The 15687-nt window shown below is 53.3% G+C and overlaps 1 protein-coding gene across 7 annotated transcripts; it reads right to left on the bottom strand.

Annotated features, from left to right (window-relative positions):
* Positions 1-201: 201 nt before the first annotated feature.
* On the bottom strand, positions 202-15019 carry SRRM2 (serine/arginine repetitive matrix 2). Of its 7 annotated transcripts, none has more exons than XM_042922995.1 (14): positions 14748-15019; positions 13761-13868; positions 13416-13580; positions 13166-13243; positions 12660-12722; positions 12530-12562; positions 12293-12343; positions 12012-12104; positions 11163-11358; positions 3377-10065; positions 2356-2643; positions 1159-1272; positions 929-1039; positions 202-844 (listed from the first exon to the last, which is right to left on the bottom strand). In XM_042922995.1, exons 1-14 carry the CDS (start codon positions 14987-14989, stop codon positions 835-837), a joined length of 8241 nt encoding a protein of 2746 aa, XP_042778929.1. In that variant the 5' UTR covers positions 14990-15019; the 3' UTR covers positions 202-834. The 7 variants fall into 7 exon arrangements, with proteins under 7 accessions (XP_042778929.1, XP_042778930.1, XP_042778931.1 ...); XM_042922996.1 differs by having other exon boundaries at positions 929-1036; XM_042922997.1 differs by having other exon boundaries at positions 12660-12719.
* Positions 15020-15687: the final 668 nt, after the last annotated feature.

The raw sequence follows: 15687 nt of genomic DNA, 5'->3' as shown, positions 1-15687 counted from the left end.
ACCCAGAGCCCCAGGCCAGCCTTCTGCTCAGCCTGGGGACAGAGGTTCCTTCTATGACTTCCAGCAAGCAGGCTCGTTCAGGCTCTGGCGCAGCCTCGGGGCTGAGGGGCAGAGGCCAAAATGTCAGCCAGAGCCAGTGTGGTTCCACGGGGAACCCACCGCCTACAGCCAGCCATCTTACCTGAGTCCTCTAAGGCTTTGGGGGGGGGGGGGGAGGGGGGGAGGCATTCAAAGTGGAAAGACTGCTCACTCTCCACCCTCCACCCCTAATAAATAATCTACAGACCCAATTCCTGCATTTCTCATTTTTATTTGACAGAAAAAGTTGCTCTTGCTGTACAGATTTTAAAAAACCAAAATGCCTTTAAGAAACGTGAAGAAAAGTTGGGGGAGGGGCCACAACCTCACTTGGGGGACAGTAGGGGCCAACTAATTTCAACTCCTGCCCCTTCCTTCCAGGAACACCTCACACAAGTTCCCAAGTTCCAACTCCCCCCAGAACTTAGGGTTACAGGGGGGCATTGACGCCTCCCAGCCCTTTCTAACTCAAGACCAGGGTGTCCCCAACTGTATCCTCCCCTCCCACAACTCCCATTCTCATTCCCACCCACCCCAAAACTCCCAAAACGTGAACCAGGAAAAACTCACAGAGATTAACATTTCACAGGAACAAAGAAAAAGGGGGGGGCGGGAAGGAGGAAGAGTCCTCTCCCAGGAGTCTGCCAGGGTTCGGGGGTGGGGGGGCAGACAAGGACCCCTCCCCACGGCTGGGTAAAGGGGGCACTCCCTGCAGCTCCAGAACTTGGGGTGTGGTGGGATTCCCCCCACAGAGATTCAAGGAGACCTGAAACAGAGGAGACAGAGATCAGTGCCTAGGCCCCAGCCAGCCCCAGAGGTCCCCAGGCACAAGAGCTTGACAAGGACGCACCTGGATGAGCGGTGCCGCACGGGGCGGGGGCTGGGTGTCTCCCTCCTGCGCTTGTGGCCAGGGGAGCGGCTGTCCCCACGCTGGCCTCTGCGGGAACCCCGCTCGCTGCTACTGCAACAACAAGAGGACAGTCAGCCCGTGTGCAAGGCAACACCAACCTCTGGCAACTTCGAGCCCCAAAGCTGCTCAGAGTGGCGGTGACCAGGCTGGCCACTGACAGGAGGCCTTACCTCTGCTGGTCCCGTGGCGAGGGCTGAGGCGAAGGGCGGCGGCGCTCCGCAGGCGAGTAGCTGAGGGACCGAGAATCTCGGAGGGAATCTATTGGCTTCCGAGGACTACGGGACCTAGGGAGCAGAGGAAGTTGCCATGGCACCACGCTCTTCCAAACCCACCAGCCGGCACTCAGGACCACCCCCCAGGTCCTGACCACCAGACCTCATACCACACAGGGCCAGCCTCAGACCCACCTTTGTCTGCTCACTCACCCATCCGCCCGCACACCATCCACCGAGTGCCCCACTGGGCAGGGCACGGGGTGCAGCGGGGGATGCAAAGAGAAAGACAGTCCCTGCCCTTGGAGGGGCTCAGTCTGGTGGTGAAGGGAGGCCAAGGGAGGCCCGCTCGGCCCCGTGTATGGGAAGCAGCCCCACAAGGACCGATATACGTGGGTCTGGGGACCCGGGGGGGAAGGGACACAGGGCGGGGAAAGGGGGGGAGGGTAGTCTTCTCGAAGGTGCTGTTTGAGCGGAGTCTTGCAGAACGAGGAGTTCACCAGGCGGACAAGGGAATTCCAGGCAGAAGGAACAGCATGTCCAAAGGCATGGGGTTCTCCTTAGACTGCAAGGCGCTGGGTATGGCTGGAGCACAGGGCATGTGTGGGGGCGGGCAGGAGAGGAGAACACAGGGCAGGCAAGGCCAGTTGGTGAAGAGCCTCACACGCCATTCCCGCAGAGGTGGGGCTTTATCCTGCAGGCCACAGGGCGTCCCGGAAGGATTTGTGGAGTGGAGGGAAGTAACCAGATGTGCGTTTTAGAAAGATCCCTCTGGCTACGTGTGGAAGAGAATGGCGTGGAGGCAGGGAGACAGGGAAGAGGCTGTGGACAGAGTCGGGAGAAGATGACGGTGGCCAGACCAGAGCCCTGGCGGGAGCAACGGGGAGATTTAAAATCTAGAATCCCTGGGACGTGGGAGCAGGAAACAGGCTGCATGTCAGGGGAAGGGAGAGGAAGGAACCTAGGACTCCACAATTCTGACTGGAGCACCCACACTCGGACCCTTTGCCGGAACAGGGCACAGCACAGGTGGTAGGGAGAGCGCCCAACTCCCCCCACGCAACCAGACAGCACAGTCCACCAGAGACTCCCGGCAGGGATCTCGCGCCCAGGGTCACACCCCGCCCCTTCCGGCTCCGGCAAGGCCGCACTCACCTCCGCTCGCCGGGGGGTGGCTTCTTGGGGCTTGCAGGTTTGGGCAAGGCCTGAGGGCCAGGCTTAGCGGGGGAGGGGGACGAAGAAGTAGAGGAGGAAGAGGAGGAGGAAGAGGAGGAGGAGGAGGAGGAGGAAGAGGAGGAGGAGGAAGAGGAGGAGGAGGAGGAAGAGGAGGAGGAGGAGCTGGAACTGGAGCTACTGGAGCGCCTCTTCCGCTTGGCCGGGGTCGGCTCCGGAGGACGTCCCTCTCGAACAGCCTCCTTGGGGGCCGGGGTGGGGCTGGGGACCCTGTGGGAGAAGCAGAGCGTCAGGAGGAGACACGCCGCCCCAGCCCCGACCCTACCTTCCTTGGCCTGGAGGAACGGCAGTGGGGGAGGGGTGCCGGAGAAAGGCCCCAGGAGCCCTCGGAGCGGAGAGCCGGCGAGCACATTCTCTGGAGAGCAGTGGCCCGAGACGCCCCGACCTCTGCTAACACGAGCAACAGGCCGGGCCCGCAGCACAAGGGATCAAGGCTAAACCTCAAGAATGTCCCTGACGGAGGAGGACTAAGGCCCCTGGGCTCAGGTGTGGAAGCCGAGCTGGGCGGTCTCCTTCCCGGGAGAGCCGCGGCTTGGGGAGGCCCCTGCGAGCGGGTTGGCCGGGGGAGGGGCCGTCCTGCCTGGAGGCAGGGAGAAGGATGGGATGACCTCTGAAGATCCTTCCAGCCCAGGGAGTTCCTCTTGAGGTCTAACTGCCATCCCTCCTGCTGTAAAATTAAGTCCATTTCCTCTAGTTCTGTCCTCTGTAGAGACGGAAAACTTATCATTATCCTCTAGAGAATGAACCTTAGGAGACTTTTACCTGTCCCGTTCCTCCCCCCGGTGCCCCCACCCCAGCATTCTCTTCGACCCCAGCTTAGGGGTCAAGGTCCCATACCTCTTTCAAAGAGCCAAGAGCCTCTGGACAGAACTTCTCCCTCCCCAACCCCACCCACCCCCCAAACCGGCCCCATCCAACGGTTCTGCCAGTCAAGCCCCCTCACCTCTTCAGCGCTACCTCAGGTTGAGCAGGAAGGCTAGAGCCCTCCGAGTCGCTAGAACTGGAACCGGAGGAAGAGGAGGAGGAAGAGGACGATGACGAGGATGAAGAGGAGGAGCTGGATGAGGAGGAGGAGGAGGAACTCCGCCGCTCCTTTGCCGGCTGCAGGGTGGCCAATGCAGAAGGCTGCTGGGCCCCCGTGGAGGCCGGTGTTTCCCCACCCTCAGGGTGGGACACCCCAGGGACAGGGCCAGAGAGCATGCCGTTGTGGTCACCAGCAGAGGACGTGGTCTTTGCCACCGTCCCAGAGGAGAGGGACTGAGACCCTGCTACAGGGGTGGTCTGGGCAAGCAAAGCTCGGGACTGGTCAGAAAAAGCAGATGGCGCAGGGGACCTAGGTCGATCCTGAGCTGGAGGAAGAACACACTGGGAGGAAGCCTGGACCATCCTAGAAGCAGGAGAGGGAGCCCGCTCAGAGGTCATTCTAGACTGGCTGAGGGCAGACGGTGGGGTTCTGGAGCCTGGGCCTCCTGGTGGGGTTCTGGATCTGGCTCGGTCAAGAAGTGGTGGTGAGGTTCTACCACTAACACGTTCGTAAGCAGTGAGGGGCACCCGGGGACTGGTAAGGTTTGCACCAGACAAGGCTGGAGCCATCCTAGCACTGGTGAGGCTTGCAGGTGCCATGGCCGGAGGGGTTCTGGAGCTGGCAATATTCACAGGAGCTGTAGCATGTGCAGATCTAGGACCCACCAGGTTTGCAGGGGCTGCAGCCTGGGCTGTTCTGGAGCTGGAGGGATAGTTTGCAGCGGTCGGGGGAGTGCCAGAGCCGGTGAGACTCAGAGCTGCCAAGGCAGCCGGGGTTCTGGCTCCTGCTAGATTCACAGCCGGGGCTGTAGGGGTGCGAGGGTCAGCGAGGTTCACAGCAGAAGGTGCCACTGCTGTTCTGGGGCTGGCCAAGTTCATGGCTGCCGCCGCAGCTGGCGTTCTGGAGTCAGCCAGGTTCACTGCTGTTGGTATGGCAGGTGTCCTGGCACCGGCCAGATTCATCGCTGCTGCAGAAGCTGCAGGAATCCTGCTGGCAAGACTGGCAGCTGGAGCCGTTCTGAGACTCATGAGAGGCACTGGAGCCGGGACCTGGGACATTCTTGCAGCAAGGCCAGCAGCAGACATGGATGGAGGCGGCCGAGCAGTGCCAAGACTGATGGCTGTCAGGGCAAGTGCGATCCTAGACTGTGCGTGATTTTCCGGCACAGATGTTCTCGGGTGATCAGGAATTCGGGGACCTGGACCATCCATCATGGAGCCACCAGCTTGCTGCAGGACAGACATAGGTGTTCTGGAGCTGCCAAGGGGTTCCAGCATTCCAGGTGATCGACAGCGGTCCAGAGGAGTTGGTGACATGCTAGGACGACTGAAACAGCTCATTCTGGAGCTATTGAGCGCTACTGGAGGGGTCCGAGAACCAGAATGATTTCTCGTTGCCGGAGGAGTAGCAGAACGTGAACGATCAGAACTACTTCCGGATGCAGAACGTCTTCGGATGGCGGGAGGAGATCTCGTTAAGGACCGTTTGCCCCGAGTTGTTCGTGGAGTACGGGATCTGGAACGGCGACGGATGGCAAGGGGAGAGCGACTTCGAGAACGCTTGCGTGGCAACAGCGGGGTCCGAGATCTAGAGCGACGCCGAATAGCAGGAGGTGTTCGGGACCGAGATCGGCGGCGTGTCACCGGAGAGGTTCGAGAGCGGGACCTCCTTCGAGTTACTGGAGATGTGCGAGATCGAGATCTCCTACGGGTGACTGGAGACGTTCTGGATCTCGATCTTCTGCGAGCGATAGGGGAAGTTCTGCTTCGAGATCGCCTCCTGGTCACTGGTGGAGTCCTAGATCTGGACCTTCTTCGAGTCACCGGTGGAGTTCTGGAACGGGAGCGCCGGCGTGTTGGGGTTCTGGATCTTGAACGACGGCGGGTTACTGGTGGTGTTCTAGACCTGGATCGCCTTCGACTCACTGGCGATGCTCTGGATCGAGATCTTCGTCGAGTCACTGATGTCCTGGACCTTGATCGTCTCCGACTGACTGGTGAAGTTCGAGACCTGGACCTACGGCGGCTGACCAAAGGTGTTCTGGACCTGGACCGCCGGTGAGTGGCTGGAGAGGCCCGAGACCGTGAGCGTTTCCACGGAGCTGGTGATGTACGAGAGCGGGACCGCTTCCGACTGGCTGGGGGTGTCCGAGAACGGCCTCTTCGGCGTCGGGAAGAAGTTCGGGAACTCTCCTGCCGGGCAGGTGACCTTGAGTGGTAACCAGAGCCTCCCCTCCGCCGCCGAGTGACCCGAGACCTCGACCGGCTCCGCTGTCTTCTCCGCGAAGTTGACTGAGAAGATCCAGACCTATCTCGACGTCGAGTTGTTCTGGTTTTCTCTCTCCTTGAGCGGGAACGGGATCTCTGAAGCCCACGAGGCTTTGGTGAAGGAGAACGGCCTCTCCTTGAAGTTGTCTTAGCACGTGGGGATGAAGCTGAGCGCCGCCGGCGTGAGGACCTTGACTTTTCAGCTGGCTCTGGGGAAGACACTGAAGGACTTCTTCGACGTCTCGGGGGGGTTCTAGAACGGGTCTCTGGTGAGGACGATGCAGAGCGGCTTCTACGAGACAGCCTGGCCTTCCTAGTCAGCTCAGGAGACGATCTAGAGCTGCGACGGCGAGGTGGAGTGCGGGACTTGGTCTTGGGCTCTGGTGATGACCTAGAGCTTCTTCTAGCAGTTCTGGATTTGGGTGGGTGTTCTGGAGAGGACTCTGAACTGCTGCTTCCGTCCGGAGAAGGGCCTCTGCCTTTGCTCGATGAACCTGACCTGCTTCGTCTGGGAAGAGCTCGAAGGGCAGGAGCCTTGGGTTCAGGAGAAGAATCAGAACCGCTCTGTGCCCTGGGTGCCACTCGCAGCTTCTCTTTAACTTCAGGGGATGAGCCAGACCTACTACGGCGAGGAGAAGGTCGGGCTTTGCTATCAACCTCTGGAGACGACCCTGACCGACTCCTTTCTCTAAGTGGTACTCGTGTCTTAGCTTTGGAATCTGGAGAAGAGTCTGATTCACTTCTTTCTTGAGGGGATGCACCGGGCTTCCCATCAAGTTCTTGAGAAGACCCAGATCGACTTCTCTGTCCAAGAGGAGTCCTAGCCATGGTCTTCTGTTCAACTGATGACTCTGACCCACTTCGTTCTCTCTGGGGGGTAAGACACTTGTTGTTGAGCTCTGGAGATGATGGAGAACGACTCCTTGGCCTAGGAGTCTGGGGCAAAGCTTTTGGTTCTGGAGAAGAATCACATTCACTTCTCCCCCTAGACGGTGTTCTAGGTATATCTTTCATTCCAGGAGAGGACCCAGATAAACTGTGCCTCGAGGGAGTCCCAGACCCATCTCTAAGTCCTGGAGAAGACCCAGACCTGCTTCTCCTTGAGGGGGTTCTGGGTAAACCGTCTTTCAGTTCAGGAGATGCAGAGCTACTTCTTTCCCTCGATGGCGTTCTGGGTACAGCATCAAGCACTGGCGAAGAAACACTCTGATTTGAAGACATTCCTGCTTTTTCCACTGCATCTGGCGATAACTCAGAACTGCTGCGTCTGGAGGACCTTGTGGATTGTTCTTTCATGTCTACAAATGGATCTGTCTCCAGCTGATTAGGAAAAGATCCATTCAAATCTTCTTTAACCTCAGGAGAAAACCCAGCATTCATTTCTGCAACAGGACCTGAGTTTCTAAATTCTAAAGGTGATCCAAAGCTATTCTCCCTCGGGGAGGAATTAGACAGCTCTTTATGCTCTGGAGAAAAATGTGGCCCACTCCAAGTTGAGGCCACTGCAGGGACTTCTGCTTCCAAAGAAGTCTGTGACTGGCTTTGGTCAAGAGTCAAAGACACAGGTCTTTCTTCTATTTCAGGTGAGGATTCAAAATTACCTCCAGCCATTTCTTTAAGTTCTGGAGACAAATGAGAGAGGACCTGGTTTGAGGATTCTTCAGATTTCTCGACGTCCATTAATTCCTCATCTTGGCTTGGCTTAGCTGACGTACTTTGGTCTTTTGTATCTGGGGATGACCCAACACCACCTCTTTCCCTTGATGGGGTTTTAGGTGTCTCTCTGAGTACTGGTGAGGACTCAGATTTATCCTGCACTGGGAAAGGACTAGATTTGTCTCTTGGTCCAGGAGATGACACAGTAATATCTTCCTGAAAGAGTAAGCCTGTTTTCTCTTTTGACTCAGAAGGCTCCAATCTACTCTGCCCCAAAAGAGATTTAGAGTCCATGGCAGGATATGGGAAAGAGTCAGACTGAGACTTGCTCTGCTCAGGAGACATTCCAGATTTTAGCCTAGGACTTGACAATTCACTTCTGTCTGGTCTTGGTGGAGATCTGGGTGTCAGCTCAGTGACTGGAGATGAAGACCTGGACCGGCCACCCTTAAGAGGTGTGTGAGATTTGCTCTGCAGAGACGGAGACTCAGAGTGACTCCGTTTCATGTCTGGACTTGAAGTATCAGATCTAGGGTCTGGTGAAGTCTGTGATTGTCCTTTCTGTTGCAGAGAAGAGGAGACAAAATACATTTCTCCTGGTGGTGTGGTAGACTTTACTCCTGGACAGAGAGAGAAGGATCCAGAACTTTGTGCTGGTAAGTCTTTAGACTTCTCTTGGGAACATGGGGACTTAGATCCACAAAGACTGTGCCCTGATGGAGTTTGGGGCTTAACTTTAGGGCATGGTGAAGTAGACCCTGAGTGACTTTGTCTTGGTGGTGTTCCAGGTTTCACTTTGGTATCTGGTGAAGAGGACCTAGAACGGCTGTGTCTCTGCAACAATCTAGATTCCATCTTGGAGCAAGGAGACTCTGATCTGCTTTGCCTTGGCGGTGTTTTAGAGGTTACCCTACTAGGACTTGGAGAAGAGGAGCCAGAATGACTTTGGACTGGCGACATTACTGCCTTCACTTTGGGTTGTGGAGATGACGATCCAGAGCGGCTCCCTCTTGGAGGGGTGCTAGATTTCACTCTAGGAGGAGAGGACCCAGAGCAGCTATGTCTTGAAGGGGTCATAGATTTCACCTCAGGGTCAGGTGATGATTCTGAACGGCTCTGTATTTGTGGTGTCGCAGATTGTTCATTTGCCTGGGGACTTGTTACAGACCCTTGCCTTGGTGGTGTTCCAGACTTCACTTTAGGTTGAGGAGATGAACTGGAACAACTCTGTCTTGAAGGTGTTTTAGATTTCTGGTTAGAAGGAGGAGAAGAACCAGAACGACTTCGCCTTGGTGGTGTTCTAGATTTAGCTTTCGGCTGGGATGATCCAGAGCGACTGCGCCTTGGTGGTGTCCGAGACTTTTGTTTAGGACACGGAGAGGATCCCGAAAGGCTTCGCCTCAAAGACAAGCGAGATTTTGCTTTGGACCGCGGTGAAGAGAGAGACCTGCTCCGTCTTGAAGAAACTCGAGATTTTTTCATTTCCGGGCTTGAGTTGGACCTGCTCCTCCTCTGTGATGCTCTGGATTTGTTCTTCCGCTCTGATGATGAACCAGACCTGCCTCTTCTTTGTGGTGTTCTAGAATGAGATCTTCCTCGTCTAACTAGACTTCTACTACGAGATCTTCGTCTTGCTGGTGTCCTAGACCGAGATCGTCCTCGTCTTACGGGTGTCCTAGACCGAGATCGTCCTCGTCTTGCCGGTGTCCTAGACCGAGACCTCCCTCTCCTGGCTGGTGTTCTAGAGCGTGACCGACGTCTGGCTGGAGTTCTAGAGCGTGACCTGCCACTTCTCCTGGCTGGTGATCTGCTACGAGACCTCCGTCGTACTGGCGATCGGGTCCTAGATCTGCGCCTAGCAGGTGTCCTAGAGCGAGACCTGCCTCTCCGGGCTGGTGTTCTAGAGCGGGACCTACGCCTGGCAGGTGTTCTGGATCGTGATCTCCGCCTGGCAGGCGTTCTAGAGCGAGATCTAGCCCGGCGGGCTGGCGTTCTAGAACGAGATCTGCCCCTAGCGGCTGGGGATCTAGAATGAGACCTGCCTCGCCTTGCTGATCTAGACCTGCCTCTTCTCTGGGTATTTCTGCTTCTAGACCAGCCTGGTCGCTGAGGAGACCTAGAGCGACCACGTCGCTGGGGGCTTCTGGACCGTCCCCACCTCTGTGCAGACCGGGACCTACGCCACTGAGGGGACCGGGACCTAGAATGACCTCTTTTGGTAGGGGTTCGAGACCGAGATCGCCCCCTCTTAGTGGTGGTAGGGCTACGGGACCTCCCCACTCTTCGAGAAGGGGTATGAGAATGTGACTTATCCCGCTTTGCTCGGCCATGTGAGCGACTCTTGGATGCGGGAGAAGAAGAAATCTCTCGGCGGGACCCAGGAGCTGGTGCAGGTTTAGGACTTTCAGGGGAAGAGCTGGCATGTCGAGAAACTTTGGTAGGTTGAGGGGATGGTGGGCAGCTCTCTGAAGACGACTGGGGAGGTTTCTCAGGAGACTTAGGTGGTGAACGGCCCCGGGTTGGGGAAGCCTCAGATGGGGGGTTCACTGGCTCCTGACTTAAGGTGGTTGTTGCAAGGGGTTGTGGGGAGCCGCCATGTTGCTCAGCAAGGAGCGGAGTGGGAGCAGGTGGTTCTGGGCCTGCGCTGCTCCTTTCCGGAGAGGGGCTAGGTCGAATTGCAGATTTCTAAGAGTGGAAAAGAAAGCACGGATAGGAACATAAGCACCAAAACTTCCCATCAACCTAAACACCAAAACTTCCTATTACCCTTAAGAGCCTAACATCCTTGCCAATGAAATTTTTCCTCTACATACCCCATTACAACACCAACTGGTCCTTTACCTCACCACAGGTAGTCATTAACAAAAGATCACATAAAAAGACAATTGGGACAACATGAACAGGCTATCTTATCACTTTAAGTCTCATAACCTAAAAAAAACACAACACAAACAACACACTACGTTTTACAATAACCCTAACAAAATACCACGGCAACAGAAAAAAAGTGCATACTTTTACTAAACGGAAAAACAAAGCAGTTTCCCGAAGCGTGAGGCATCTGACTTCACCCTTGAAAAACACTAAGATTATGGTGCAAAGACAAAGATTTGAGAATATGGTTTATGTAAATAGAACTACAGATAAGTACAGAAAAAGAAAACGAAACCAAGTTTGAAAAGCTTTAAATATAAGACAAGTAAATGAAATTAAAACAGAAATTGTTTTTGAGGTAATCCAACTTGTACTTTAGAAAAATAACTCTGGAGGACACAGAAAACGGGACTAAAAAGCTAAGCATTTAACGAAGAGCAATTACACTGTAATAGCTAAAGCAATAAAACATCACGATTAGGGCTTCGATCAGAATAGCAACCATAAAATGACAAGTACTGAAAAGACCATTCCGGAGTAGTGTTTTCAAATTGCAGGCAGCAATCCAGTGGGTTGACAACTTTTAGTTAGCTACAACCAGCATTTAACAAAAATAAACTCTATAGACAAATCTCAAAATGCTAAAAATGATTTAAAAATACTTTTCTCAAATTGAATGTAAAAGCATAAACAGCATAGGGACGTAAAACCTACAAATACCCGGCGAAGTTTGAAAATGTTAACTCTATAGAATTTGCACATGCAGAAAAGACCTTAATAAAATGAAAACTGCGTTACGAAAAGAACTGAATTCACTTCTTTAAACCAGTTTACTTCCCTCCTTCACTTCAAACACCCATCCTAACCCTCCAACCCAAAAACACGCATTAACTCAAGACGTAACCTACCTCCTTGTCTTTGTCTTTGTCCTCATGAGGACTGCTAGGCTGCTTTGTAGAGGGCTCTGGGCTGCTAGGCTGCCCTGTGTTGGTGGTACCTTGTTCCTTAGAAGGTGCATCTCCCTCCCCTCGACGCCCTGAAACAGGGGAAGGACTTCGCCCAGTCAAGGTAATTGTATGGGTCTTTGCTGCCGCACTTCGAGACCTGAGGAAGGTAATTGAGGGCAGGGGAGAGGAAAGAAATCAGCTCAGGGGAGAAGAGGGAACCCCCTCCCAGCTCCCATCCACCTTTCCTGACTATACAAACCCTCTTCCAAGAAGCCTTCTCTTACACACAAGACTCAAGTCACTCATGGAAATTCAAGTCCACTTCACTTTGGTCCTTTTCTTCCCAACAGTCCCCAAAAGTGTTCTCCCTCTACCCCTTTATCCACCTCCCCCATCCTCCCCAAACCCTCCACCCTGCCCATTCCCTACCCACTTCATTCACAACTCACCTCTGAGCCCACCTCCTTCAGGAAGCCTTCCCCGATTAAGGAAGCCAGGGTAAGGATTCCTTCCTCCCCCAGACACCACGAACAAACCACCACCCCCCCTATTCTGGCAGTCCATATACATCAGAACAAAACAAAAAATAACAAAATAAACAAAAACAAAAACAAAAACAAAAAAAAAAAGAGAAGGGGAAATGTATATGTCTGTCCATCCTGTTGCTTTAGCCTGTCAGCTCCTAGAGGGCAGGGACCGTGTCTTCCGAATGGTCTGTGCAGCGCCTAGCACACCGTGGGCGCTCAATAAATATTAAATTGATTAACCCACAAGTCCCTCTCCCTCCCTTCCTCCTGGACCACCCCTTACCGACTGCGGGAAGTATCGGAAGAGGAAGCAGAGTCAGCAGACGTTGAACGGTGGGCCCGGCGGCTCTTGGGGGCTGGTGTTGTACTACGAGACCTGAAGGAAGGCCACCACCACAGCTCAGGGTGCTATTGCGCTTACACTGGATTCTCCTCGTCGGTCCCTCAACCTTCCACCATCAGTCAAGGACACAACTGATTCTCCCCTTTACCCCGCCAGGTAGACTTCACCTAACCTACTGCCTAATAAGCAAATTACCCTCCAAATCACACAAACTCACTCACCGCTTCCGCTTCTTGTCCTTAGATTTACGTTTGCTCTTTGGAGTGGGAGACCTGACAATGGAAATTCAAAATAATCATCTTAAAAAAAAATCCAAAATCAAATAAAAAAATGACAGAACTATTGACAGAAGATCAAGGAACTGAGCTTTACTCTAAGAAACCCCTACAGAACAGGCAAGGCCAGACGGGCTCACCGTTCCATGTCACTATGTCCCCGATGTCCCAAGGAGCTCTTACCTATGCTTCCGTTTTTTGGATTCAGATTCTGACCTGTTGGAGGGGAGGGGGGGAAAACAACGCATAAACCAATACCTATGCCTGGACTCCTCAAACCTCTCCAGTCACTTCATGTACTCCCACCTCGTACCTGTGCTTCTTCTTCTTAGAACTCTTCTTCCTCTCTCGTCGAGGAGAGCTGCTCTCTGACCTGCTAAAGATGGGTTCAGAAACGAAGTCATTCTACTGGGTTCCTTCTCTGACCCCCCCCACTTACAATCCACCCCCAAAAAAGGCTTCTAAATCAACAAACACGAACGTCACCAATGTCTCAGACCTAAGCCCAGGACTTATTACTCTCCAGGAAGCAGAAATACCTCTTCCATAAAGCAACAAACCTCAAAACGAAAAGCCCAGTAATTCAAGACGTGGCCTAGTTAGTTCTTAGTTGGCAAAGCTGCAGAATCAAACCTTCCCCAATGAATAAACTTAATACATTCCTTCCCGTGACTGAAATCTGAATGGTAACTCCCTCTTCCCTGATGTACCTCACAACTCTCTCCTGCTTCCCAAAAGAATTCTCTATTTCCGGGGGGGGGGGGGGGGGGCCACAAGACCGGTCCTCTGCTTATTAAAGTGACATCCCAACTAACTTACCGTCCTCTATCTTTCTTCTTTTTCTTCTTCTTTTGCTTTGGGGTTGGTGAGCGAGAACTGCTGGACTCCCGGACAAGGCTGGAGGAAGATGAGAAGAAGCAGGATGAGTGCTAAGATGAATTTTCTCAGACATTTCAACTTCAAAACAACAAAATCTCAACAGTTTGGGAAGGAACAGTCCCCCTCATCCCTAAATAGAGCAGAGCGCTTAGAAGAAAAGAAGCTGACATGCTTTCTTGACCTTGAGTACCTGTAAGGTTTGGGAGGCTCTGGAGCTGGTTGTTTAGCTTCTCGAGCACGTCGCTGAGGATCAAAAGAGCTGCCATCTACATAGGAATCACTGATACCAAAGGCAGCACGGAGTCGCTCATTCTTTTTCTCATTCAGTTCTGCCAACTGGTGAGTCTCAGTTACCCTGGGGGGAAAAAGGCAATGGTTAGAAGGGAAGAGAAAAGATCAGGGTTGCTCACACCACCGGAGGCAGCCAAATGAGACTGGGAAGAAGTTGGGAGAAAGAACAGGGAGGAAGTTGAAGAAGAGAAAACAGGAGAAGCAGTGCAGTCCAGAGGAAATAAGAGACAGTGAAAACACTCACGCTGGCCTCTGCCCTGGGGTCTCTTCCTTTCCCCCAGGGTTCACATCCTTCTCCAGCAACATGAGTCGAAAGGTAGCCACTTTTTCCTGAATTTGCTGTTCCTCGTACCTGAAGAACAAATCCCTTCAAGGTTAAAGCCTGACTAGGCACTTAACCCAGTCCCAAGTTAAAGTTTCCTTATTCCCAGGAGGATCCCTTCCCTTTCCATGCACACATAAAACTTTTCACTCACTGTCACCCAAAGGGCCCTTCTCTTAAATCTTTCTGATCTTTCACTGTTCTTTCTTCCCTCCATTTACTATAGCCTCTAGAACAGTGGATTTTAAACAGGCTAAACTCCAGGGGCTAAAAGAGGAAAGCTAAGCAGGCAAAGTTCCAGGTGCTCCTCCTCGACTTCAACAACAGGTATTTCCTGAGATTCCAAAGTAAAGTGCATTGTATAAAAAGGGTGCCACTGCTGAAGTTTGAAAACCACTGCTCTAAAAGGTTTTCTCAGTGTACTCCTTTTCCAAAATTTCACTTCCCTACCCAACCCATGATCCCCTCTTATCCAGATTAGTATTTCAATTCCTGTTTTCTTGCCTTCACTACCTTCCAAGGCCTCAATCCTTAAATCCATTTACCTTCCTCTTCTCTACCAATGACAACACCTGTCAGCTTCTACTCCAGCTCTTTTCTTGCCTGGTACCTGCTTTCCCACCTCTCCCCTTAAAGCACCTTTTTGTTTTTCAATGGCTTCCCTCTTTCCCCAAGTGTCTTCATCCTAATAATTCAAATTCCCTCAGGCTTTCTCTTGGTACAGACTTTCCTCATCTCCCACCTTGAGCTGTCCCTTAACTCCTCTCAATCTGCTAACTCCTTTACCTCCTCCCCTCCTGCAACTCCTCTCCAGGCCTCTTCAACGAGCCCTCAACTCCCTACATCCCACCTAATTCCCCCAGCTCTGCACTCACTCAGTGCTTGGCTCTCCCCCAGCCCTCCCCTCACCCCTGCTCTTCCATCATCTCCTCCAGCTCGAGGCATCGCAGCTCCACGCGCCGCTTGCGCTCGTGGTCCAGGATGTCAGGATTAGGCCGCTTCACCAGGGCAGCCTCCAGGCGCCGCAGTTCCTCCTCTCCCTTGTAGTCAGGCCGCTCACCCCGGCGGCCTCGCACCAGGGACAGGTTGCGCTGGACGTAGCCGTTGGTGCCGCTGCCCCGGGGCGTCGGCAGCCCGATCCCGTTGTACATGGCCCCGTGCCCGGGGGGGCACCACCGCTCCTGGGGGGGAGCGGGGAAACACGGGTCAGGGCCCTGACCCCAAACTAACCACTTGCCACCACCCAAATCCCTGTTCTTCACCCCTATTTCAACAGGAAGCTCCACACTAAACTCCTTTATCTGCAAAATCCTCCTGGTCTTCTAACAAAAACCCTTCCTTCCCTTCCCCTTCCCATACTTTCTTTCCACTCAATCCTACCCCAGCTCTTACAGCCTTTTCCCTCAAAGGCCCAGAGCCACTTCCATTTGTTTGCACCTACATGTTCTTGTTCCACCCTGAGAAAACAAGAAACCTATTTCTCTCGAATTTTTCCACACTCTTTATTCTCATTTGGCTCCCATAAGCACCAACGTCTCCACCTACTACTAATCTACTTTCCGACATCTGGCAACTGACTGACTGAGGCCCCCAAACAGGGCACGACCACCACTACCACAAATCTGCGGTACCTACGGGCCCACAGTCCAAATCCAAAGATTCTTTTCAGAACTGACCTAAGAATTTCAGACTACCACGTCACAAACGCAAAACAGACTAAACAACCCCTACGTATCTAAACACGTGGACCGGTTGGTTTCTGACATAAACCAAGAGTCCCATGCAGCCTCACACTCAAGAATAAAAGCCAGCATGCATATCAGAAACACAAGAACCTTGGCTACATAAT

This window comes from Panthera leo, chromosome E3 (assembly GCF_018350215.1).
Source record: "Panthera leo isolate Ple1 chromosome E3, P.leo_Ple1_pat1.1, whole genome shotgun sequence".
NCBI lineage: Eukaryota > Metazoa > Chordata > Mammalia > Carnivora > Felidae > Panthera > Panthera leo.
Note: the sequence above shows the minus strand (reverse complement) of the source record. Positions and strands in the feature narration are given on the sequence as shown.

Bases quoted from the DNA above. Each gene is read 5' to 3' on its own strand.
- SRRM2 (XM_042922995.1), bottom strand. From the start codon at position 14,989: ATGTACAACGGGATCGGGCTGCCGACGCCCCGGGGCAGCGGCACCAAC. The intron at 12,563-12,659 runs GTACGAGGTGGG...CCCCTCCAACAG, and splicing joins TCTAAGAAGAAGAAGCACAG to GTCAGAATCTGAATCCAAAA. The intron at 2,644-3,376 runs GTGAGGGGGCTT...CTTCTCCCACAG, and splicing joins CCTGAGGTAGCGCTGAAGAG to GGTCCCCAGCCCCACCCCGG.